General features: G+C 36.2%; 1 protein-coding gene across 13 annotated transcripts in view; it reads left to right on the forward strand.

Moving 5' to 3' along the window:
• Positions 1-25,718, forward strand: part of EML5 (EMAP like 5) — a 111,404-nt gene that overhangs the window by 45,702 nt on the left and 39,984 nt on the right. For all 13 annotated transcript variants that reach the window (XR_005601907.1, XR_005601908.1, XR_005601909.1 and 10 more), the window contains exons 14-26: positions 5,132-5,318; positions 7,067-7,172; positions 8,425-8,518; positions 12,122-12,222; positions 14,162-14,364; positions 15,457-15,568; positions 16,601-16,728; positions 18,454-18,595; positions 20,369-20,521; positions 21,347-21,478; positions 22,784-22,872; positions 23,576-23,752; positions 24,612-24,813. Coding sequence is in view for 10 of the 13 variants with exons in the window: in XM_039551902.1 (XP_039407836.1) it covers positions 5,132-5,318; positions 7,067-7,172; positions 8,425-8,518; positions 12,122-12,222; positions 14,162-14,364; positions 15,457-15,568; positions 16,601-16,728; positions 18,454-18,595; positions 20,369-20,521; positions 21,347-21,478; positions 22,784-22,872; positions 23,576-23,752; positions 24,612-24,813 (1,826 nt within the window). In the remaining 3 variants the exon portion in view is untranslated. The remainder of the gene's footprint in view (positions 1-5,131; positions 5,319-7,066; positions 7,173-8,424; positions 8,519-12,121; positions 12,223-14,161; positions 14,365-15,456; positions 15,569-16,600; positions 16,729-18,453; positions 18,596-20,368; positions 20,522-21,346; positions 21,479-22,783; positions 22,873-23,575; positions 23,753-24,611; positions 24,814-25,718) is intronic.

Raw genomic sequence — 25,718 nt, forward strand, 5'->3', positions numbered from 1 at the left:
AATGTAATTCTTAATAGGTCTTTTAAGTTCGTTAAAAATGAATTTATTCTCTTTTTGGTGCTAATTTGAGTAGCAGAATGACTTTCAGATGCATCCTTGAAATCTTACAATTTCATCTTTAGGATTATTAGTCTCCCATAACTCTTCATAAGTGAAGAATTTTTATCAGAAAAAGATGTGGTGTTTTAAAACAAACTGGTATTAGATGTTACTGCATTAGAATAATGATCAGAAATGTAAATTCTCTTGATACAAAGCAAAACCAAAGCCTTTATTTAATTAAGACATTGCATATCAAGTGTTCCTTTCAAAAGATATCTCTCTGCAGGAATACAGCTTCTTATCAGACATAACTAAATACACTGAGAAGTTACTGATACTGTCTGTCTTTATAATGGCACTTAAACAATTTTAGTAGGACTCCACATGGAATGCTTAATAAATTAATTGGCTAAGAAGAGTTAATATTCAACTCAGCAGTTTTGTCTGTAGAAGACATGTAGTCTGAGTAATAGCATTGGAAATAATGACAACTGGGAAGCTTGGTACAGGGTTGGGTTTTTTAATTTCTTTTTGGTGCTCCAGAATTCTCAGGTGAAGATTTTTATATCTGTATAGAAAATGCATTAAGGTGGGTAGCTGCTATATGTAGTCTTTAAAATTTGGTCTAAAAATAAAACCAAATGATCCTGAAGAAGATGTAGCACAAGCAAGGTCCCTGGATCTTTGGTATTATTGTTATTTCCTTCACAACAGAAGTGAAGCTTGACCAGAATATCCAGGAATGACCAGAAGTAGAATGTCCTGTTGAGTTCTGTCTGATTACCCAATGGGCATCAAGAAAACTAATGAAGAATCCATGCTGAACAACAGATTTTTCTCAATATCCAGGCTGTTAACTTTAAAGTGACCCACATGCAAGTGAGTAATAGGCATATTCTCTGATTCAGGAGATCTGATTTGCTTCATCTTTCTTTAGCTGCAATGGAAATGTCTTGGATGTTCCTTGAAAATCTAAGAAGTGGTACTTTTTTTAATTAGGGGAATTAGAAGCTCTTTTTCTTTTCTTTGTTTTTGAGCTTGTTGGTCTTGTGTTTTGAATTTGTCAACTGCCTTGAAAGATGAACTTTTAAAAATCTCTTGATATCCTGTAAGAAATCTTTTAAGCCTCTGGTTACTTCCTGTTTCAGAAGGGGATAAAATTTGGAGTGTGTGAGCCAGCTTCTGACTAACATGGATGAGGAAAGAACTTCTGTTAAGAGGTTCATCTTTAAGTGCGTCTTTCTCTAAGAGATCTGGTGCAGTCATGATCAGAAACATGTTATTAAATTGGTGTACAAATTTGACCTCTTTTTGACTATTCCTGTGTTTTAATTCTGCCATGTCTTTGGTAGGATGGTGGTTCAGAAACATGAACTATTCAGAAGAACCTTTTTCTTGGACTCAATGCTTATTATGCTTTCTTTCTGCTGGCAGGAAATAAGGATGCACATGTAATACTCAGGCCTCATATTCTCTCAAAGCTATGCTGTTGATTTCACAAGAATGATTTTTTATATTTTTGAATATTCATAGAATCATAGAATGATTTTTCAATATTCAAAGGATTTAAGCACAATCTAGTTTGAGTTTCAGGATATTCATTGAACTAACCTTACTGTAAGATGAAATTTGGTAACAGTTTCAAGATGACATGGGAATGCTCTTTAATGAGAGCCTTATAACACCTTGCATGGATTCCTACAAGTACCTACAAATAGTATCTGAAGGGAATAGCCTATGAGTGTCTCCTCTTGAGAAAACACTACTGCTATGCAGAATAGTTTTTAAAAAAATAAAAGTCTCCACCTTTGTACTAAAGACTCTGTTCTCAATCATGTTAGTTTTGATATTTGGTTCTTCTAGAGATTTTTGGGGGAGGGTTGGACTACATCTGGAAACTTCCCACATACACTTTGAAGAGTAACATGCAAATTTTGAAACTCTTAGAGCATTAGACAAGCTATGGACATCGACTCTTTTCCCAGAGAGGACACTACTTGTGAAGTTGCCTGTTAGTTGGATATAGATGTGTAACTTGCAAATGTGGGTAGGATTTGGCTTCATGTTACAGAATTCACAGTTACAGGCTCAAAAGGAGATGGTTTTATGTGTATATCTAAACTTCCATCACAGTCAATGGAGATCTAGTCAGTAGTCAGTGGAGCATAAGAAGGGATTTGGCTTAGGTAAAATGAAATGCTGATGGTTGGCCAGCTGAGCAGCCCTGCAGGTTCAACTGACTGTATTGACTACAACACTGTTGATTAAAATGTAGGAGTTAATGTGTCTAACGAACATGTGAACACCTATGCTTTAATCTCAAATTGAATGCAGCCCCTGCTATTCATGACTTTGGTAATGGTAATTTTTTTTCCTATGCAGCACTGAGGAAGCTGCATCTTCTTCTGATAGTTACTGTCATATTAACTTGAATCAATCCTGGATCATTAACTATGGCAGAATGCAGTCTTATATCTATTGTGCCTTCTTATGTATTATCCAGTAACTACAATACATAACTTGCTTTCATTATTATTTAATTTATAGTTGCTAATCAAGATGCCTTGTAAATTTCTTTGGTTTGTTTTCTGCATGTGAATAAATTATTTCTCTTAATGCTTTTTCTGACATTAGCTAGTAATCTCAGTTCTAAATTGGTTAAATAATATGGAGATGTAAGTATTTTGGAACTGCGTAGAATATTCTTAGGGAATGATCTACATTGAAATATCCTTCTTTTCATTGCTGTTTAACCTAGGCCCATCACTTTCCCTCTGGTGAAAAGGAGCTGTATAGTCAAGGAGTTAATAAACTGGCACATGGGAAAGACCAAATGTCTTTAATTTGGTTACAAAGAGTCTGTTGGCACTGCTTGATATTTTGGCAAAATATGTTGTATTTTAATTATAAACAACTGATTGTACTAATTTTTGTAATAAATAGAGGAAATTAACTGAAATTAACTTCTGTCACAAGAAGTTATAGATATAATTAATAAGAACTATTTTCCTGCATCCTAGATACATTTTGGATATTTTGAGCAGTCCTGTGATACGTGACAGTGATGTACTCAGTTTCGCTTGGTTTAATTTAGGGTATATAGGCAATTGTTATGATGAGCTGGGAAAATTCTGGATTTCTGGGTTGCATGTAGGAGGACCTGAAACCCTTTTGCTGTCTTCATGCATTTTACTTTTATAGGTGACTGCTAAGTTTGCAAGAAATTGCTCAATGTCCAGTATTTCTTTCAGCATACATATTTTCATAGCTGTAGGATAGGGTGCATTTTTGGCCTTTTTTTTAAAAAAAAATTACTCTGTGTTTGCAAAGGAAATCCAGTATGTTTAGCAAAGCACAGTGCAGAGTGAGGCACTGGAAAATGATGTCTGAACAGCAGTAGGTTCAGGTATCGTCTCTGGCACTGTGTCTGCCTTTATAATCCCTGCCCCTCATGGAGTGTTGTCATGTACTTAAAATGGTGATGTTATATGCTGTGATAGGTTATTTTTGTTTTCTTTCTTCATAGTGACTGCAGGTCATTGTATATTCTGTTCCTTAAAAACCTAGTGGCTGTACATTGAGGCAGGCAGATAGCATTTTGGGTTAGGCAGAAATCAGCTTCAAAACATCTGCACATGCTGCTGCAGGGGAAGGTTGTTAGTGAAGGATGTGGGTGGAGGGAGAGCAAAGCAGGACTGAAGAGTCTGCACTTGTATTGTGAATCTAAATTGCTGGTCACTTTGAGAAGAGTAGGGAGCAGATGTATAGCTGAGCCTCAGATCAAATGTAGAGAGAGATTTTGCTAGAGACCTTGAAGGGACAATAACGCAGGAGTAACTGAAAAATTGCTGGATTAAAAAAATTGCTGAAGTTAATAACCTGCCTGTGAATACCAATCTAAACAGTGAGTTGAAGGGAACCTTATTTAAAAGCTTTTATTTCTGTGCTATCACAATTTTTGCTGGTTTAAGAAGTTTACTTTTCTTGTTTGTGATCTAATGAGACCCAGCTTTGGACTTCCAGTATGGCAGACAATACAAAGCTGGGAGGAGAGGCTGGCAGACTCAATGGCTGTGCTGCCATCTGGAGGGACCTGGACAGGTTAGAGAACTGGGGAGGGAGGAGTTTCATAAGCTTCCAAAAGTTTGAGATGCAAGTTCCTGAAAAGCAACATTCTTCTTCTGGAGAGCAACGGACCTGGATTATCTACTGGTGTGTTTAAAAACTTCGTGTAGTGATTTTAGTAATTTTTCTCTAATCACATACAGTGACATAGGTACCATTGTGTGTAATGTAGGTGAGCCAAAAGAAATACATTGTGTTCAAATCTGCTCCAAGTATGTGCTCTGTTGTTTTCCAGTAATGGATAGATCTAGTGTTTATGAGCATGGATCCATGGTTTTTGGAATGTTCATTGAACTAAAGTTGGTCAGCTGCCTCACAGATTCATTACTTCCCCGGTGCATATGGTTGCACTGTGTACATAAGGAAAGACGTATATAAGTTCATGATCTTAGTCACACCTAGGAAGAAATGAGTATACTGAGACAGTGCATACGGACCTCAGTTGGGAGTTGGCCTACTCATGCCAGTTCCTGTATCAGTACAGAAAGCAGACAGGTGTTCCTTCAAAAAAAGAAACTGTTCTAGAAAAAATTTATGCATTTGTTTTGTTATCAATTTTCCAGAAACGATCATGTTTTGCTGCCTGATTTTTGAGCAGTAGGAGAGAGCCAAAACTAATACTTTAGACATTTTCTATTTCACTTAACTACATGTTGCATGCCAAACTTCTCCATGTGGTCTGAAAAAATTACTAGCTATTACTTTCTCTTCTAAACTAGCTGTGGACAGTAACAATTAAGTGCCACTTTTAAACTAGTGCTTGTAGTACTGATGTCTGAATAGTAAATTAGATTGGTGAATTGTTGTTCCTTTGGGGAAGTATATTCATAATTTTAAAACACCGAAACAGTAATTGGTAAGTAATGTGAGTTTTACGTGTGCAAAATTCATCCAGCATAATTTTGTCTCAGTTTCAGTATATATGTTTATGACTTTGGTGAAGAAACCCTTTTTCTTTAATTAGTTACAGAGGTTACGACTGTCGAAGCAATCTCTTCTACACTCAGACGGGTGAAATTGTATACCATGTGGCAGCGGTAGGAGTGGTGTACAACCGGCAGCAGAACACACAGCGCTTTTATCTAGGTCATGATGATGACATTCTTTGCCTTGCTATTCATCCCTTAAAGGACTATGTGGCAACAGGCCAGGTAGGATTCATGTTTATCTGCAATAACAATCTGAAGTTGTTACTACTGAATTAAGAAAGGCCTTGGAGGTCTTGGGGGAGGAACATCCAGTCTACATTTATTCAGGTGAAGGACTGCATTTCTGTTGCAGATGGAATCATGGTAAAAAACTGACACAGAAGTGTTTTTTACAGTTCTTTATATTATGGTAAGAGTCTATAGTTCATAGTTTATCTGAACCTCTTTTAAAATTAAGAATAGATTAATATTTTTTATTCAGCATTATGTTGCTGCTTCTTGATAACTGGTGGAGGAAGTGTGCAGATAAAATATATTTTTTTAATATCTTGTTTGTGAAGTTAGCTATATTAGTATTGCATTCATTTACTATTCCATAGTATGAAGTTAGCAGTTGTTATTACAGTCTGGCATTCCATTTTAATGTATTATATTTTTCATTATCACTTATACACAAACTATGTACTGTTTTTTATACAACAAAGGGATGTATGTTGCTAGAGCTCATTTTATAATACTACTACTACTAGTTAATTTTGTCTTTTGCCAGAGAGTTATTTTAGGTAAATTATTTTCACTCACGTTTTCAAACAAGTCTTCTGGTAAGTATTTATACACTGGGACTTGAAGGTTTGATCTGATATTTCAGGTTTTTTTATTTCTGCTTATCATTTTTATCATTGTTGCTGTTGTTTTTATATAATAAATTGGAAAACATGTGAATTGAATTTTTTAATAGAAATAAACCTTTGCTTATAATGCCCTTGATTTCTATAAAAATATTGAGATTAACATAACTCTGTAGGTCAGTTAAGAAATTAGCCCTAAATAAAAGAATTGAGTTGATTTAATTTTGGGGTAGTAAAGGCTATAAATAAAATGTCCCTGAATTCACATTAACTTATGCTATCAGCAGAAAGATACACTCCATTATGTACTATTTTACGTGTACACATTACGTGCTGTTGTATACTATGTTACATGAAGAAACTAGGCAGTGCAGTAATCAAATTCCTCATGCCACACTGGTTCAGATTTTCCTGATAGTGGATGTTCTGAAAAGCTTTGCAAATATCTCATGTTGAGTTTGTGACAAAACCAGAAATAGATCCTAGTTTTTCTGAGCCTTAAATACAGGAGAGTTTTGTTCTGGTTTCGCAATCTTGTTATTTGTGCGCTGAGGTGCAAACCCCTTGGAATAGCAAATAATCTTTTAAGTACTGACTAATACCGCTTTTGTACATAGTTGAAAAGAATAAGATATAAACCAAGTTTGTTACCTACATTAGTGAATTCTAGTGGAAATTGCTCCACAGGTATCAGTGTATTAGAATCTGCCTTGTAATGACACCAGAAAGCAACAGAAGTCACCTTGATTTCTCCAACGTAGAGAAGCTGACATACTAGCAATAAAAATAACCTTTTATTTTTAGACAGGGAATGATTGATGAAAAATTGATGGAATAAATATGCTACAGTGCAATCAATGAAGGGCTTTTTCTTCCCGCCCCCACCCCCCCCGGAGGACTTCAGTTAATTGTGATTAATGTGCCTAAGTCAGCTGGGAAGTGGTATTTGGGAAGTAGCAAAAGGAATAATGTACAGCTAGCCAGACAGCAGTAATACTAGAAAAATTCTATCACTGTAATTTTTTTCAAATACTTTTTGAACTATTTTTGATACTTTTTAAACAACTGTGTAAAATAACTGAGAAATGGAAAAAAAATGAATATGAATATGTATACTTTCAGGTCGGTCGGGATTCCTCAATACACATTTGGGATACAGAAACAATAAAGCCACTCTCAGTATTAAAGGGCTATCACCAGTATGGTGTTTGTGCTGTTGATTTTTCAGGTAATAAGTATTTATTTATTTATTTACACTTTTCCTTTTCTGTGTGAAAATACAAGCTAATCAGTTCTACTGAGAGATTGGGGGTTCCTTTACACCAAAAATTTTGTGTTACAAATATTCCCCAGTGTTCAGTGTCAAATGGGAGAGGCTGTCTTAAAATGAACGTTCATTAGAAAGACCTTTGCAGTCTTGTACGTAGGAAATGCAAGAACAGGTTCTGTGCTGTTTTACAGCTGAGCTGAGCACTTCAGAATTTTTTTTGGTTGTATGAGGCAGGTGCATGGATCTGGAGTGTTGTGCTTGCCTTGCAACTGTGTAAGAAGATTTTTGAGCCAATTGGTCAGGTGTGCAATTTTTTCTTTTTTAAATGAAATCCTGAAAGCCATTTGGGTAGCACACTGATACATTCAGAAAGTCCAGTCACAGAGTTGTTCTGGTCAGAAACACAGGCTCCCTCTCCACCTTATACTAACATCAGAGACTATCAGTTAAATCCCTTGAGATTTTTACACTCCATACATTGAATTCGTGTACCAATATTAAATTTCCTCTGCTCCACTAGCTTCTATTAATTCTTTAATTGTTTGGATTTACTGGATAAGATCTCTAAACTCACAGCAAAGATGTGTGATCACAAAGATGAATGGTTTGTGGTCTTTGAAATTGCTATATACCCATGCCAGAATTTGAGAAATGAGATTCATATATTGAAAAAGAAGAAACAAAAGTAAGAATCATCAAAGATGGATACATGTCAGAAAATCAGTGATCTTGAGTGAGCACAGATAGCTTGTTTATTGAAGGTTAATGTGGAATTTGTGTCAAAACTTTTCCAAAACTTCACAGTACTACTACGTTTAGGGGCATTTCACAAATTTCGTTGTATTGTTTCAGTCCTTTCCTGTTCAAAAATGAACAGAAATTTTCAGAGTGAACATAAATTTTTCACAAGAACAACCTATGGTGAATGTTTTTGTGCAACTGTGTCAGCAGCTAACTGAACAAGGGGTTTAATACAAACAGAGAGCATCTAAGTGCAAATTTTAGACAGGATAATTCCAAGTCCTACACTTCATCCAAGTTTAAAAGCAAATGGATGAGAAGGCATGCCTCTAAATACATCATACACTTATTTACCTGTTTGTACTTTCTTCTTATAATATTTGTGGAGTTACAGTATTTTTAATATGATTTCTTATTATTGCAACATAGTTATCTATCTACTCTCTTAATAATAAATTTATTATTCTAGCGGATGGGAAACGATTGGCTTCTGTTGGAATAGATGACAATCACACTATTGTACTCTGGGATTGGAAGAAAGGAGAAAAGCTTTCAGCAGTAAGGTAGGAATTTAACTATGTTTTAAAGTTTGTACCTAGATTTAGTGACAGTAAGAAAAAATATATTCATTAAAGAACAAGAGTTCTCTTAATAAAATAGCAGTTTCTATTACTTAAGTGATACAGGCAATAACATTTATCACAACCTTAAAAGTTTCTGTGGAAGAAGTAAATGAAGCTCTGGTAGTCAACAAGGGCTATTACAGTGATGGCTCAACTGGTGAAGGAAGAAGGCATAGAAGACATTGCTGTGTTCTGAAATAATTTCTTTAAAACTCTGTGCACTTCTGTTTGCCCTCTTAAAGATGGTGGTACATGGTCTGTTCAGGTCTTTTTCATCAGAGGTCACACCTTTCTTAGGATAGTCGTTTGCAGTTGTTTGAAGAGTTCTTTTTTCTTCAGGGTTCTTTCCTTTTCCTTTCTGAGTCCTGACAAGCCTGATCTAACTTTTAAGTCAACTCTGCTTTGAACAGGAAATTCGACTAAGTAACTTTCAAAGGTTAAATATTTCGGAAGTTTCTTTGTGTCTGCACAGATTATTTAATATATGCTTATTAAATGAGTTTAATACACAAGATAGAATCCCATTTCTAATTTTGAGTAATGTTATTGAAACCTTTGACTTTTTTCTTTTCCTAAGGATTTATTGCTTTAAATAGAGCAGTAGTATGAGTGGTTTTTGCCCCATGCTGTCTGGATTCAGTGCTTAGACTCATAAACATTGTTCTAGGTAGATTTAAGAGATTTATTACTCTCTGCAGTACAATGAAAAAAGTGTCGGCTTCCTTTTATCCATTAAGTTCATTATTGCTACTTAATTTCATTTACTCTCATTTTATTTTTAAACACATGTTGAATTTCTTCACTGAAGAATGACTATTCTGACTAGATGATGTAGATAAAGAGTACTTCCTTCCCAGTTGCTTGTCAAAAGCCCAGTTAGCTTGGCTTCTCCGAAGACATTTGTCTGCATTTCACCTGATTTTTAAATTTTTTTTTTCATTTCTCCTACCCACACAAAGGAATTGATTGGAATTTTTGAGAGCAGCATCTGTACTTTGAAGATGACTGAGTTTAGAAAGAAACTGCTTCATACTTTCACCCACTAGTTCATCTAGTGATCTGAAAGGACAGAAAATAAAAGATTTTTGCCACTTTTGAACAAGGAGCAAAAATTAGGGATTGGGGGCTGTAGTGGTTTGGTCCAAAATCCTCATTACCGTTTACCTTCTGTGAGATAAGAATTAGGAGAAATGCAAAGCAGGCACCAAACTTGAAAGAATATAAAGAAGTTTATTAACAGACCTAAAAGAAGAAAAAAATTATACCATACCTTCAGTACACTTCTCCTCCCCCCACCTTTCTCCCTTCTCCCAGTGACAATGTAAAAAGACAACCCTTGAGATGTTCAGTCTGTTTACCTGTCACGATCCGCTAATGCAAGCGGGGGTCGTGATGGTTCGTTTATCGATCTCAGAGTGTAAAGGACACAAGGAGATTTCAGTTTTAATCAAAACAGTGCACCTTTATTAAGTGCCCACAACACAGTAATGCAATAGAAGAGAGTAAGGGAGAGAGAGAGAGAGAGAGAGAGAGAAACAAAGTAGAGAGGGGGAAAAAAGAGGGGCAATAGCTACCAACAGATGAGACGAAGTCCTCGTGGTCTTCCGCCAATAGATTCGTCTTCCTTCCGTGGGGAGATCTCGGATCTCAGTTATTTCAGAAGGTCCCTTTATAGTCCTTTTCAGAAGCGAGGGGCAACTGGCCAAGAGGTTGGGAAATCTACAGCCATTGTTATGGGGTCCATTGCTTTGGGAAACAGGTACAGGACAGACGTACAAGACAGGTGTACCAGAGAGGTGTATAGGACAGGTCGTTCCTTCCTGCTTCAGCGCAGTCCTTCCCGCCTGGGCAGCAAGAACGGCGCAGTCCACTGTGACCTGCACTAATTTCCTCAGGAATGCGTACCAGTTCCCAGTGGGCACACCCGCAGGCAACACTTGGCAGACATCCCACCTCAGCCAGGCCAGGACTGCTGTGTTCAGTCTCTGTCTTCGGTGATGATCGTGAGGCAGATGAGGGATTTTCGGACCGTCTCTTACATTACCACTTCCATAATAACCTTGTTCAGTCCATTTAGGGAGAGGAGTCTCTCTTGCCCATGCTATGAAAACATTGTCACAACGAGACAGCCGCCCGGGTTGGTTCTCTGCTCGCATGTGAGTCCCTTCCCACGACTTGCAGCTTTTCCTACAACTGATTTTGAGGGTCCACTCTTGAAGTTTTTGGGTTACAACTTTAAGGTTGAGCCGTTCAGAAACAAAAGTTCTCTTCACCCATCTCTGGGAGCATTCATCTCTAAGAACAGAGGCCCTTCTCCTTCCCTGGGAGCAAAGGGTCTTCCTCATCTTCAGCTTTAGGACTACCTCTGGGAGCATCTCTAGGAACTGAGGTTTTCTCCTTTCCCATTTGGAGCAAAAGTCCTCATTGCTTCCATCTCTCCCTGTTCAAACTTCTCATGAAATTACAGCTGCTTCAGCATCTGCCTATCTCAACACAGGTGCTTTTGCACCCATTTTCAAAATGAGCGAATTGAAATAAGATTTATGACTTTACTCCTTTAAATGTCATTATGAGCTGTCAAAGATCTAAACACCATACACCTAAACTTAATGCAAATGCAAAGAAAATGCCTCCTGGTGCATCTTTGAAGTAACATAAGTCACCTGCCTTGGAAACCGAAGGGTAATGAAAGTAGAACAGGACTCAGTATGTCACTTCTTTGGCTTTCTGCTTCCTCATTATGAACTATTAGTAATGATTTGAAAGTAAATGTTAGCAAGATAGAGCAGTGTAGGAAGCCAGAGTGCCGAGGATATTTCTCTGCCTGTTTTTAAGGGTTCTTACCCCCCTGAACAACACTGTTTTAACCTCCAACCTTGGAAAAAATTACCAATGATCAGACAAGAACTAGAAGTGGTGTGAATTAGGTGATAGACTACTATGTAAGATTGTCACAGGGTGAAAAATTTGAGGTTTTGGGCTTCTCTTTGTAGTAAATAGATAAGAGTAAAAAATACCAAAATGGAGGATTGTTGTTCTCTAAACCTTCTTCTCCTTCCTCTACTACTCCATGTTCTGCACTAAAAGTAGTTTGGAATGATTGGATAGAGAATTCCGCAGTTCCTGCCCGTGTTACTGAATAATTGGTAGGAAAGTGAAAATAATATTCTATTGGTTAAACTATTGGTTAAATTATCTTTAAAAGGCTGTGTAAATCTTGATAATTAGACTTCTCTCCTGCTTTCTGTGCTCTATGTTATGCCTGGGTAACACTAGTGGCTCTGTTCCTTTGATAAGACTTAATAAACGATAAACAAACTATCCAGCACCATTGAAACTCCAGGAAAAGTCTTGGTTTATCTTTGAAACTCCTTGCAAGGACTTATAGAAAATTCTCTCCCATCAGGAAGGATTTGATTTATGGCACGGTTCAGTGTAAGAGCAGGTATACATAAAAAAAAAAATCCCCAAAACCCCACCCAAACCTATTTAAAAATATTAAGAGTTATGCTTTTTAAAAAATTATTTTGCTTTGCTTTTTAGGGGAAGCAAAGATAAGATCTTCGTTGTTAAGATTAATCCTTACATGCCTGATAAATTGATTACAGTTGGAATTAAACACATGAAGTTCTGGCGGAGAGCAGGTAAGGACACTTCAGAATTAGAGCATTTTCTGTTACTGAAAGTATAACTTTACATCTCTTACTGTATGTTTCTTGCATGAAAAGCAAATGTTTTCTCTGTATATCTCTTAGTTAGCATTGCCCTAGCAGTAATAATGTTAATTAACATTATGGCAGTAGTGGAAATTCTTTTTAAGATCAATTTGCCTTGGAGCTAGAGCTACGTAAGTAGAAAAGACCCTGCCTTTTCTACTGTCTGCTTTTATATCTAGTAATAATATATCGTATCTGAAAATTTTACAGTGCTGCTCTAAAATCATAGAACAGTTTTTGGAAGAAGGACCTTTACAACACATATGCTGTAAAAAGGCACAAGTGTAAATAATACTAAGGTTATAAAAAATTCACATACAAAATTCAGACAAAGTACTTGAAGAAGACACATCTGCCAGTTGAGAGCTCTTTGTCTGGACACCTCCATTGATCTTGACAATTAAAAACCAAGGTTATTTGTGCTTGAGAAATTTTGAATAGTGAAAAACTCATTCCCTGATACTTGTGTGAACGTCGTTGTTTCACACTTGAAATCATACATAAAGACATATGTGCTACAGAAGACTAGCTTATCTGCTAAGAATGTTCTAATTTTTCATGCAGAATTTATGTACATCAACTCACATGAGTCCTGATAAAGATTAACTGTGTAGAGAAAACTCTATGAAGAAAAAGATTACAGTTTTTCTCCAACAGAAATTAATCAAGATTGCCTGAAAGCAAGCTGTTGACGTCTGAATAAATTATTAATTTCACAATTGAGCTTGCTATCTATAGAAAGAACAAAGTGTCTCAGAATATTTACTAAAAGAGCTACTATAAATTCTTTAGAAAGAAATCTTAACTTTGATAAAAGCCTGGAGATGGTGATTTTGAAGAAAGAAAGGAAATGGTTTAAAATGCTGCTTTTCTCTCTGGCACTGCTCAGTCAGAGGAATCAGATTTCTCTGATGCTGCAGCCCATCTGTATGAAACTTCAGTGGCTCACTGGCAAGGCAGTCACCCCCCAGGAAACACACTCAGCAAAGTTAGAGTGAGGAGTAGAGTGTCAGTGCACCTTAACAAATGGCAGCTTTCTGAAATCTGCAGTAGAGCAGGTGCACTTGATTGAGAAGTGACATGAAGTACATGCTCTGGACTATATTGTCATCACTGCCTAGTGAGGCAGAGGGGTTCCAAGACCTGACCTCTCAGTACAAGAACAATATGAAGTGTCAGATCCTGAGGGACTTCCATGTTATACCACATGAAGTTTCCCTGTTTTGTTTAATATCACTGTGATGATATAAATCTGTCTTTCTAGCCAGAAGTTACTATGTGCTATAACTGCCAAATGATTTTAGATATAAAAGAAACATAAAATTTATATACCGAGAAATATAGAATATTTCTATTATCCATAGGCTAATATAAGTAAACCTCTAAAATAAAATTAGAAATCCTCTCACTAAACACATCACGAAAAGTGGGATGTGAAGATCTAAATTTTTTTTTTCTTTCAAGACTATTCATTAGTAATTTCTATGAACTGTGTGTGGTAGATATTTTTTTGTTTAGATGCAAGTTCACAAATGCATTTTTTCTATATATGTCCATGTGGGTATATGTACGTATTCAAATCCAGATTCAAGTAGTAAGTTAAAAGTAAGGTTGGGTCTTTTGGGTTTTAGTTTTTTGGTTGGTTGGTTTTGGTTTATTTTTTGGTTGGTTGGTTGGTTTTGGTTTTTGTTGTAGTGAAAGTTGACGAATAATAAATTTTATTTTGTGAGATCTCTTCTCAGACTCAATTTTTTGGGGAGCATGGGTGGACTAAAAGAAAAGAACTTGTTGCTCTGGGTGAGGTTATATAGTTCTTGGAAAATAGTTCTAAGCAGATGTCTAATGACTTGTTCTTGGTCTGAACCAGGAGGAGGACTAATTGGGAGAAAGGGCTGCATAGGTGCGCTGGGAAGAACCGACACAATGATGTGTGCAGTGTATGGCTGGACGGAAGAGATGGCGTTCTCTGGAACCTCCACGGGGGATGTGTGTATTTGGAGAGATGTGTTTCTCATAAAAACTGTCAAAGCACATGATGGTCCTGTGTTCAGCATGCACGCATTGGAAAAAGTAAATAAACTGCTGATTGTTTTTTTTATGTCTGGACAAAAAAGTCTATGATAAAGCTAAACCTTTCCCAGACTCAGGAATCCATGTCCTTATTTTCATTACTGAAAGGCCTTGTGTGGTCCAGATTCAAAATCGTGTTTTGTGCATGTCTCTTATTCTTGTTATGTACCATGCTGTTTCTCAAACCCTTGTGGTCAGTGACATCTTATTCAGTAATTTTCATAACCTCTTACTAAAGAAATAACAGTAACTGACTTAAGCATCAGTAAGTTCAGTGGAGTATGTGAGCTTGTGAGACAGGAAGAAGACCATACTTGTACTATTTTGTGTTCTAATTACTGTCTACTCATAGAAGAATTCAATCTGTAGATCACTAAGTACTTTCTCCAGATTCTCAGCTTCTTTTTAGCCGAGGAAAGCCTTTAAGCATGTGCCTAAATGTGAATGAGTGTTCCAGTTAGACTATTTATTTGTTTAAAGTTAATGTATATGTTGGTGTTTTGCTAAGTTAGACCAAGTCACTCCACCTCCTAATAATTGCATTTCAGAATAGTAGCGTTGGACAATACATGTGTTATTCGTACTGCAAGAACTGAGTGCTCTGAAGAAAAGTACTAATGATTTCAGTGCTAACCATATATGTTGCTTCATTAAATACCTGTATATAATTTTAAAGACAGAATGGCAAAAATGTGCATATATTTGAAAAATATGAGAACTGATAAAATTTTTGTGAGTGGTACTAAATTTGGTTTCGAGTAATAAGGTGAAATGCCAAAGAGATGTGGAGGCTAAATAGCAAGAAAAACAATATAGTATGTTGGTTATCTTATTTTTCTAGAATAGTAGAAGCATACAGGTTAGAACTTCTAAATCTAGCCTGTGTACATGCACTGTTCAGAACTGTGCTGCCTTCATCAGGAGGAGAAATCACTCATTTTGTTGCTCCTGTTCTTTTCATCTCTAACATCTGTAGCTCTGTGCATTGCAGTGTTGTATATAGTCCATTTTCAGTATTGGCAGAAATCACTGAAAAATTAAGGAAAGGTAATAATCAATTATATCTAGTGATTTCTATTTCTTTTCCCCCAGGGATTTGTCACTGGAGGAAAGGATGGGGTAGTAGCTCTCTGGGACGATACCTTTGAACGTTGTCTCAAAACCTATGCCATCAAAAGGGCTGCTCTGGCTCCCGGATCCAAAGGTAACACAGACTTTATCCTATGTTGTGTTCTATTTTTAAAGTACTTTCTTGAGAAAGTACTTTGTGGAATTGCTTTCCCTGGTAAGAGGAAATCCACATTTGACATAATGAATACTAAAATGAGTTTTGCTTAAGCTTTATTGATTCTCAGTAAGTAATTTTTATATTGGGACAGGACTGGTGTGTTGTATGTCTGTTTGCACATTTGGTGGGTGCAGGTCATAATATTACTATTAGCCTAAATTAATTGTTTAGCTTCAAGTTTCTTATCATCCAGGTAGGGTTTTTTGTTTGTGGTTTGGGGGCGGGGGGAGTGGTTGGGGTTGGTTTGTTTGTTCGTGGTTTTGTTGGGTTTTTTTGTTTTGTTTTTATTAAAGTGGCAAGCAAAAAGCCTATTATATTTCTGATCATGAAGTCTCTTACCTGATCTTTTTTGTTCTGGAGAAAGGAAGGAATTCAAAATTGTGGTTAGTTTTGTAAGGTATGAGTAGTTAATTTTCTGTAAATGCATATGTCTTTTGAAATCATTAAAGAACATTTTCATTCCTATTTTTCCTGTTTCTACCACTTATTCTTGATCTTAATGCTAATTTACAGTTCCCTGTATTTTCATTCTGGATAGCCTTTTCTGTTCCGTCCCCTTCCCTTAAAGTTATGTTTGCTGTGTTCTAAAGTATATGATTTGATTTTCAAACACGATGAATGTAAATACTCATTAATGAAAACATTGTACTTCAGAGTGTCTCATTCTCATAGCTTGTTTACAAAAAGCTGGATTTGAAGGTACTGTAATTGGTAGCAATATAGTAGTATAGTTGATGCTTCACATGCACAGTCAGGCTGATTAAACTTCTTTATATATTGCTAAATCCTCCCAAATGAATCCAGACAGGTTGTTTCATGCAGGAACGTTTTCACTGTTTATTACTGAATAGCTTTTTCTACAATGAGAAGGTAATGTGCATATATGTGAAGAATCCTCTTTAAGGCATACTTGAGAATCTTCTGTCTTTTAACATTTTAATGTTCTAGGTCTCCTCTTAGAAGATAATCCTTCTATACGTGCCATATCGTTAGGACATGGTCATATTCTAGTGGGCACAAAGAATGGTGAAATATTGGAGGTGGATAAAAGTGGACCAATAACTCTGCTGGTTCAGGTAAGTGTTAAATATCAGTCAAATATGTCAAACCCTGAACACAATTTTATTTTTCAAGTAAAGACTTGTGGAGTAAGAAGCACTTTAACTACTAATGAAATTAGTGAGTTACTATCACTTTTAGTTAGACTAGACCATTATGACTCCTTAATGAGCAAAATAGGACATAGGATTTCAGTACTTGTTTGTTCAATGAGTTCACCCTTTCAAACAGACCAAGATCATATATCTGTTTTGGAAAAAAAAAAAAAAAAAAAAAGTGTGTGAAAGTGAAAGAAAAGTGTGTGAAAAAGTATGGATCCTCTACTAAATTCCTTATTAACTTTTTCTGAGTAATAATTACTCTTATTTTTAAAAGTTGTCTTCTTGACATTTGTTTTGAGATTTTACTTGTAATTATGTAAAAAGTTTCCATTTTCTTTGCCATACCGAACAACTGCATTTTTTACTAAACAGATTTTTACATTGCATCAACACATCATTTTCTTTCATAGTTAGGTAAAAATCTCTGGATTCTCTCTTTTCTGAGTGGCCAGTGCAATAGATAAAGAACTGTATTTGTTAAAAGAAAATGCTAGAATCTAAGGTAAAGAAAAAAATCTAGTTCATAGAATAGTTTGGGTTGGAAGGGACCTTTAAAGGTCATCATGTCCAAACCCCCTGCAGTGAGCAAGGACATATTCAAATAGATCAGATTGTTCAGAGCCCCATCCCATCTGGCCTTGGATGTTTCTGGGGATGGGGCATCTGCAACATCTCTGGGCAACCTGTCCCAGTGTTTTACTATGCTCATCATAAAAAGTTTCTTTATCTAGTCTGAATCTACCCTCTTTTACCTTAAACCCATTACCCCTTGTCCTGTCACTACAAGCCTTACTAAAAAGAATTCCCATCTTTCTCATAAGCCTCCTTTAAGTACTAAGAGGCTGCAACAAGACCTCCCTGGAGCCTTCTCTCCTCTAGACTGAACACCTCCTACTCTCTCAGCCTGACTTCATAGGAGAGGTGCTCCAGCTCTTTGACCCTTTTTGTGGCCCCCTTCTGGACCCATTCCAACAGGGCCATGTTTTCCTGTGCTGAGGACTCCAGAGACAGACACAATAATGGAGTCTGACCAGAGTGGACTAGAGGGGCAGAATCACCTCCCTTGACCTGCTGGTCACATTTGTTTTGATGCAGCCCAGTTTGCTTTCTGGGTTGCAAGCGCACGTTGCCAGCTCATGTCCAAGTTGTTGTCCACCAAAACCTCCAAGTTCTCTTCAGGGCTGCTCTAAGTCCGTTTTCTGCCCAGCCTGTGTTTGTGCTTGGGATTGCCCTGACCTACATGCAGGGCCTTGCACTTGGCCTTGTTGAGCTTCATTACATGGGTCCACCTGTCAGGCCTGTCCAGGTCCCTCTGGATGTGATCCCTTCCCTCCAGCCTGTTGACCACACCACTCAGTGTAGTGTCATCTGCAGACTTGCTGAGGGTGCACTCAGTCGCACTGTCCACGTCATTGATGTAGATGTGTGTGAGGATTATTTCACAGTTTTCTGTAGTACTAATTACCATAATTTTGCACAAGTAGCAGGGTGAATTTTTTCAGGTGTTCTGTGTTTTAATTCAGATATTTATTATCCTCTAAATAATGCATGCTCTCTCTTTTTTTTTTTAACTTCCTTAAATGTATTATTTCCTATTTCAGTTTAAAATAAAAAGAAACCTGATTCATTGTGTTTTTTCAGGGTCACATGGAGGGGGAAGTTTGGGGTCTAGCTACTCATCCTCATTTACCTATTTGTGCCACTGTAAGTGATGACAAAACCTTAAGAATATGGGATTTATCTCCTAGCCATTGTATGTTAGCGGTTCGCAAATTGAAAAAGGGTAAGATGCTTAGTATGAAAAAATATTTAACTGATGCAATTGACATTTACAAGCATTATGAATCTTTTGAAAGCAGGACTGAATAAATTCCTTTGTTTGCTCAAATTATTTTATGAATGCTATGTTCATGAGTTGTGTAGCCCTTAAGCTAATGAATCTGTACAAAAAAAATTCTGTGTAGTACTGTTCTGAAGATTATTTGCAATTGTAACTTACTTAAGTCAATAAATTACCAATAAAAGTTGAGCCAACTACATAAATGCCATATTGCTTATAATACTGCAAGGCTTTTTTGACAGTTTGAATCTAGAAATTTTTGGAAGAAATCTTAGAAGAAATGTTGAAATTCTCTTCTTTGTGAATGTTTGAAGGCTCTGGAATGTCAAAAAAAGAGAAGTCATAAAATTTTTACTCATTGTTTAGGATATAATTAAATTCTATTTTGACAGATGGAAAATCTGTTGTAAGTGACATCATGTAAGGTGATTTTTTTAGGATTAGGCTAGACTGGCCCTGAAAAGCTTCTAATGCTACGTATGCTTTGCTAGACAAAGGAGTACAATAGGCTTTATCTGTTTGGCATTCAGCAATGCAGTTTAATTCAGACATAATGGGAAGCTTAACTGAAGATGATTTAGATTGATAAAGTAATTGTAGAAGAGTTACAAGCTCACACAAGCAGGGATTAAACAGAAAGTTTCTAGTTGGCAAACTCTGTTCAAGTCTTAAAGCTGATATTTCTTAATATTTTTAAGAGTACTTTTGGCAAAAAAAGTCTCTAATTACTATTTGCTGATAAGACACATTTTGAGACGCTTTGGCAATCTTAAAAAGTACCTGTGTACTGTACAGAAAAAGATGGATGCTTCTGCAGACTGAGTCATGGAATTGAAATAATACTTGTTAATTATGAAAGGCAAGATCCAATGACTGTAAGAAAAATGTCTGCGTAGGTCAGGAGTAAATTCAAGAGCAGAAGGCTCAGGATGTTGTCGCTGATTGCAGGGTGACAATTACACGTGTTAGTGAGGTATTTTCCCAAGACATATTGGAGTAGTCGTGTAATTTACAAGACACAAATCAGGATATTTTTGGTGTGCATTTCTCTTCTGTGTTCAGCTGAATGCAATTAAATTAAAAGTTGAGAATGGAGGAGGGAACTACAGGATAATGAATGAGAAGCCTTGTGGTGAAGCCATCTAAGTAAAGGATTGCTGTCTACAAGTTAATCAGAGGAACGAATAGTAGGGGAGAATATTTATGTTAACAGAAAATCCTGGCATGAAAATAAGTCTATATAAGTTGGCTATATATAAATTTAGATCGGAAATTAAATTGTTTTTCAAACAATACTTGACATGTTTATTGGAAGGATTCTATGTCCTAATGACTTACTGTTTGTGATAGCAAATTACTGAATTCTGTGAATCCAGAGGGTCTTTCCCAGCTGTGTTCTCCTTACCAGAACAAATGGTAACAAACAGGCAGCACCAGATACAAAGGAGAGCAAGTGAAAAATATACAGACAAAAGTGATTCATCTGTATTAGTAATGTAGAGCATGTATCAATTAATATGCAAATTCTAAGATTCTGGGCCTGTGTACCTGTTTATTTGCTATCCCTGCTTGGAAATTATTTTGGCAGCATCTAGGAAACTTCCTTGGAAGTTTTACAGTATAAGAATAGTTTTCCTTTACTAATGGAAAATTAGATCTCAAAGAAGGATGATGCACTGTCAATATAGCTGAATGCAATTTCTTTATTCCTCATAGGAGGCAGATGTTGCTGCTTTTCTCCTGATGGAAAAGCATTAGCTGTTGGTCTCAACGATGGAAGTTTTTTGATAGTTAATGCAGATACCCTGGAGGATTTAGTCTCTTTCCAGCACAGGAAGGATGTTATTTCAGAGATCAGATTTTCTCCTGGTAAGTGATTTTTTTTTTTTTAAATTAAGATTTTATTATTGAGGTTGTTCAAGTAAGCTTTATCACATTTATGAGGTAAAAGTAATAAACACTTGTAGTGCTTTTACACCTAAAAAATAGGTCAGCAAAACTAATACTTGCATTTTGAAAGACCATGGTGTGAAGTCCTGTGTTGCTCATTTAAGGATGAGATTATTGGAATAGGTTTGCTTATAGTAACCTCCTGAATACAACAGTCAGTTTTAAATCATGAACATCCAGCAGCTCCCTAGGGTTCTACTTTATGGGCTGCATAAGTTTGGCACATCACTGAGGTTACTGTTAGCTAATAAGAATACTTCAAACTGATGTGTCAGAAAGTTCTGGCAACTTCTATTTTCTTATTTTCCTCCCTTAGCACTCCCAACGAGGCTAGGTTTTTTTCCAACACTATAGCTCATATTTTAGGAACTCAAAATGCATGGCCTACTTCAGTTAAAATACTCATCTGTTGGAGAAATTTGATGCAAATTACTGATACCCATTCTCATATAACATTACTTTCTGATTCCTTAAGCCTTACCACTTTCTGAATGCCATAAATGCTTAAAATTTCAGCCAATTGTTTTTTGTAGTTTGAAAATGTAATTATATAATAGTTGTATATTTCATGCTGATTATGTGATATGAAAATCAGTTTGTCAGGAAATATGTATAAATTAGCAAGCTGATGTTAAAGACTTCTAAGTTGCATATAGCTAAATTCCAGAATTGACTTGTGTTTAATATGCAGAGAACTACAATTTTTTGAAAATGTTTTGAAAATGTTATATTGATGTGTTTTAGGGACTGGAAAGTACTTAGCCGTGGCATCCTGTGACAACTTTGTAGATATTTACAATGTAATGAGCAGTAAAAGAGTAGGAATCTGCAAGGGAGCCTCCAGCTATATCACGCACATGGACTGGGACATAAGAGGTAAGTAGCATTCATTGTAAAAATGTACTGGAAGATTGATTACATTAGAGGCTATTACAGTACATGTATATGAATTTGTAGTGTCACTGGCAGATTTGGTTCTTCAGCTTACAAATATGCTCTCACATCATCTGAATAAATATTAAACCCATGATTTTTACTGCCACATACATATTTAGAAGTTGTGCAATTTGAAGCAAAATGGTTTGTCTCTATAGATTGGTTTGTTTGGATTTTTAAAAAATCTCTCCTGTTTATTATTTGATTTCAGAAGGGCAGTTAGTGATAGAACAAGGGGGAAAGGCCTTAAGCTGAAGGGAGGGTATGTTTAGATTAGGTATTAGGAAGAAATTCTTTACTGTAAGTGTGGTGAGGCACTGGAAAGGCTATGGATGTGGTGAGGCTCAGAGAGGCTGTGGATGCCCCATCCCTGATGGTGGTCAAGGCCAGGCTGGATGGGGCTCTGAGCAACCTGGTCTAGTGGCAGGGGGAGTGGAACTAGATGGTCTCTGAGGTCCCTTCCAACCCCAAACATTCTATGATTCTCTGTTTCTACTTCTTGAATGTACAGTGTACAATGCGCTTGTATCTGTAGCTCAGGAATACGTATCCTTGTTGTCATATATAGCAGAAAGACCAGATTTCCTGTGTTCCAGGGTATTGATATGTGATTAATTAAAGTACTAAATTTAGTCCTGTTTCATTCAAAAGCAAGGCTGTGTAATTGTGCATTCTATTTGTTCATGTTCTTATTCCTCTACATAATCACTTTTGAAACAGTCTGATTTATTTTGAAAGAGTGTTATAAGTTAGCTGCCTTTGAGAATTTTGAAAAGGAAGAGGACAGAAACATTGGTGAGAATTTCCCTCAGAAGTGAAATTGTATAAAGCTGTAAAGAAGTTGCCTGCTTGGGATCAGCCAGTGGCCAGGCAGCATATGTGCTTCTCCATCCCAAGGGCATATGCATCAATAACCAGTTATCATAAACAAGCTTTGAATTGGACCCAGTGCATTTTGTCTACCATCTGATGGGACAGCCATGATAAGGAGAGAAAAGTGATGCATTAGTACGGTTTTCAAAGGGAGGAGAAAGGGTTGTGAATTTAAGGTATCAAAGGGCTTCAATCTCTCTAGAAGACCATTCTTCCAGATCCATTATTTATGTATGCAGCTTTTTCCAGTAGAAACAAGTAATTTATGTAATGCAGTTAGCAATAAAAAATTCAAAATAAACTTTCTTTTTTCCTTCTGTGAAATGGAATCTTCTATGTTAACATACAATATGTATGTCATATGTTTTATAGGGAAACTTTTGCAAGTCAACACTGGTGCTAAAGAGCAGTTGTTTTTTGAAGCCCCCCGTGGGAAAAAACAGACAATTCCTAGTTTGGAGGTGAGAAACTGTACTCTGTTTACAAATTCGAGTTATGATACAGCCATCTATACTACATAAGAGGGAATGATATATCGAACTGTAATTTTTAACTTTTAAAATAATAAAATATGTAGGGGATTTCACATTTTTCTATTAAGTAACAGACATTTAGCTGACTTAGTCATGGAAATCTCACAAGGCTTCTGTGTGCCTTTTCTGGTACTAAACACCTTTGAAAACCTATTGCAGATTACTTAACTCTAACCTTGCTGTGGAAAACCTCATGTTTGTCTTTACATAACAATATAATATAGTATACATAATACATATCGGCTAGTGTAGTATATTGTAGCTGTAATGTTGTTTTGTTTTCTCAGACATAGAGCATAGTCATAGGGCAGGGAGCAAAAATGGATACTTTTCAAATAATATTTTCCATGGCATTGAAAGGCAGTGTTGGAAAATATAGTTGGGGGACTTTTTAGCCTGGAAGGGCAGGTAAGGTAAAAATTTTCAAAATACTTCTTTAGGTTTTGAAATGAAAAGTTTATAGAGGTAAAATTATATGTCTCAAATGAAATCCTGAATGTTAAGAAAATGAGTGATTAGTATATTAAAATACTGTCTTTTAGATAGTGTAAGGACTTTTTCTAGAAATCAGATATGGTAGAAAAATTCTTGAGAAGAAGTATGCTCTATCTCCAATGGGTTGTTTTTATAGGTAGAAAAGATTGGCTGGGCATCATGGACAAGTGTTTTGGGCTCTTGCTGTGAAGGGATCTGGCCCATAATTGGTGAAGTCACAGATGTAACTGCTTCATGCCTCACTAGTGATAGTAAAGTATTAGCCACAGGAGATGATTTTGGATTCGTGAAACTGTTTCGATACCCTGCTAAAGTAAGTAATTTTCAGCTGTTTATGGAGAATATTTATTGATAAATCTGCCTTTTCAAAACTGTGAAAATTCATCACTCAGAAGAAAATAATGCTTTTATATATTTTTTCTCCTTATGATCAAAGAAAGCATTTAGTATTACATTGCAGTTTGCTGTGCATTAAACTTGAAATTAGTAAGAATGATCATTCCAGGTCAGACTACAGAGCCATCTCATGCAGTGTCCTGCTGCTGACTTTAGCAAATGAATAGGAAAAACCTTAAGAATGGGAGTGCTTTGGAAGACAGTGAACATCTCTTTCTCACCTGGATTTCATTCATGATTTTAAGGACCTTCATTCTGTCCAATGTCAGTCGTTTTTTTTCTAAGATGAAGAGCTTTAATATTATTTAATCACGCATCATAGAAAAGCCGTTCCAGAAGCACATTGTATTTTTACTGCTCTTCAAGTACCTCTTTTTCTGTATATTTATTGGTAAATGTGTCTTCAGTTTTGAAATGTTGCCATACTAAGGGTGGTAACAGTACACAAGTACTGACTCAAAATATTGTTTGTGAATTTTATTCCAACTCAGTTGGATTATTGTCTCTCTTAGGAAAAGTAATCCAATGTTTATTGCTGGAATCTGTTTATAAAGTAATTCTTGCATGCTTGATATAGAGATGAGGTTAACATTTCATGAAGTTGCTATAGGAGGGGCACTTGGAAAATGATGTGTTAAAATCATATGAAATACAAAAGAGCTGAAGCACGAACTGTAAAGAAGTTAAGATGATGTCATTGTGCACTGGCAACTCATTTCAGTTTTGTCTAGCAGACTGGCTAAATTGGATCTTTGCCTTTTTTTCCCCCTTCTTAGGGAAAGTTTGGAAAATTTAAGAGGTATGTTGCTCACAGTACCCATGTGACAAACGTCCGCTGGACCTACGATGACAGTCTGTTGGTCACTGTTGGAGGAGCAGACACCTCTTTAATGCTGTGGACTTACGAGATGGAAGGACATCGGGATAGCAGGCAGTGTGACAGTGAAGAGTCTGATCTCGATTCTGAAGAAGATGGAGGTCAGTAATAATTTATGGAACTAGCTGGATTATGCTATTTCAGTAAGATTTATTAATGGAGAACTGCAAATTTAGAAATAATCATGATTTATAGATTGTTTTGATCTTAAGTAGCGAAGACTCTTCAAAATGTTAAATAAAATTTGGTTTTGGGGAAAGGACTGATAAACTGCCGTGAAGAAAATGATAACGAAGTGTTTGAGTTACTGCTTTGAGTCAGAGTACATGAACAGACTCTTGACATCTTTTAAATGAAAAGATATTAAGTGCCAATTATACATAGTTACCCAAAACCTTTATATAAAATAGAATTGTCACCGTTTAAATTTGGTCACTAATTCTAAAGAAATTAGATTAAAATCTGAGATCGTAGTTGTCTTGATGTTATAGCATCTGCTTCTGTAATATGGATGCATAGGAGACTGAAGTAGACTGATGTTTATATATCTATTGCAAGGTCATAATATCAGTAGTTATAAAGTGTAAATTACATTTTGTAGCATTAATTTCTGCTGGTTTTGCCATACTTATGTTTTCTTTTTCATGTTATAATTCCAATGATTGATGAGCCTCCAGACTTGTTTTCTCTTCTCCCAAGTGCAGTTTTTCCTCCTTGTCAATACCTCAGTGTTCAAGCATTTTTAAAATATCACTGCTACTCCTTAAATCGTTCTGTGTAATAATTAACTTCAGCTGTCACTAAAATGTGCTAAATGACCCAAGAAGTATATTAAATATTAGAGACATATTGAACATTCATTGGAAAAGAATTTTTAATCACTGTCTTTCTTCTTAAAAGTATTGATGACCACATCCACAAAGTAATTTAATTGCCTGTAGGAGAACTTGTCAGCTTTAAATTTTTTAGTCAAAAATTGAAACCTTCAGAGTTTCTGTTCAGCCTC

Source organism: Corvus cornix, chromosome 5 (genome assembly GCF_000738735.6).
Source record: "Corvus cornix cornix isolate S_Up_H32 chromosome 5, ASM73873v5, whole genome shotgun sequence".
NCBI lineage: Eukaryota > Metazoa > Chordata > Aves > Passeriformes > Corvidae > Corvus > Corvus cornix.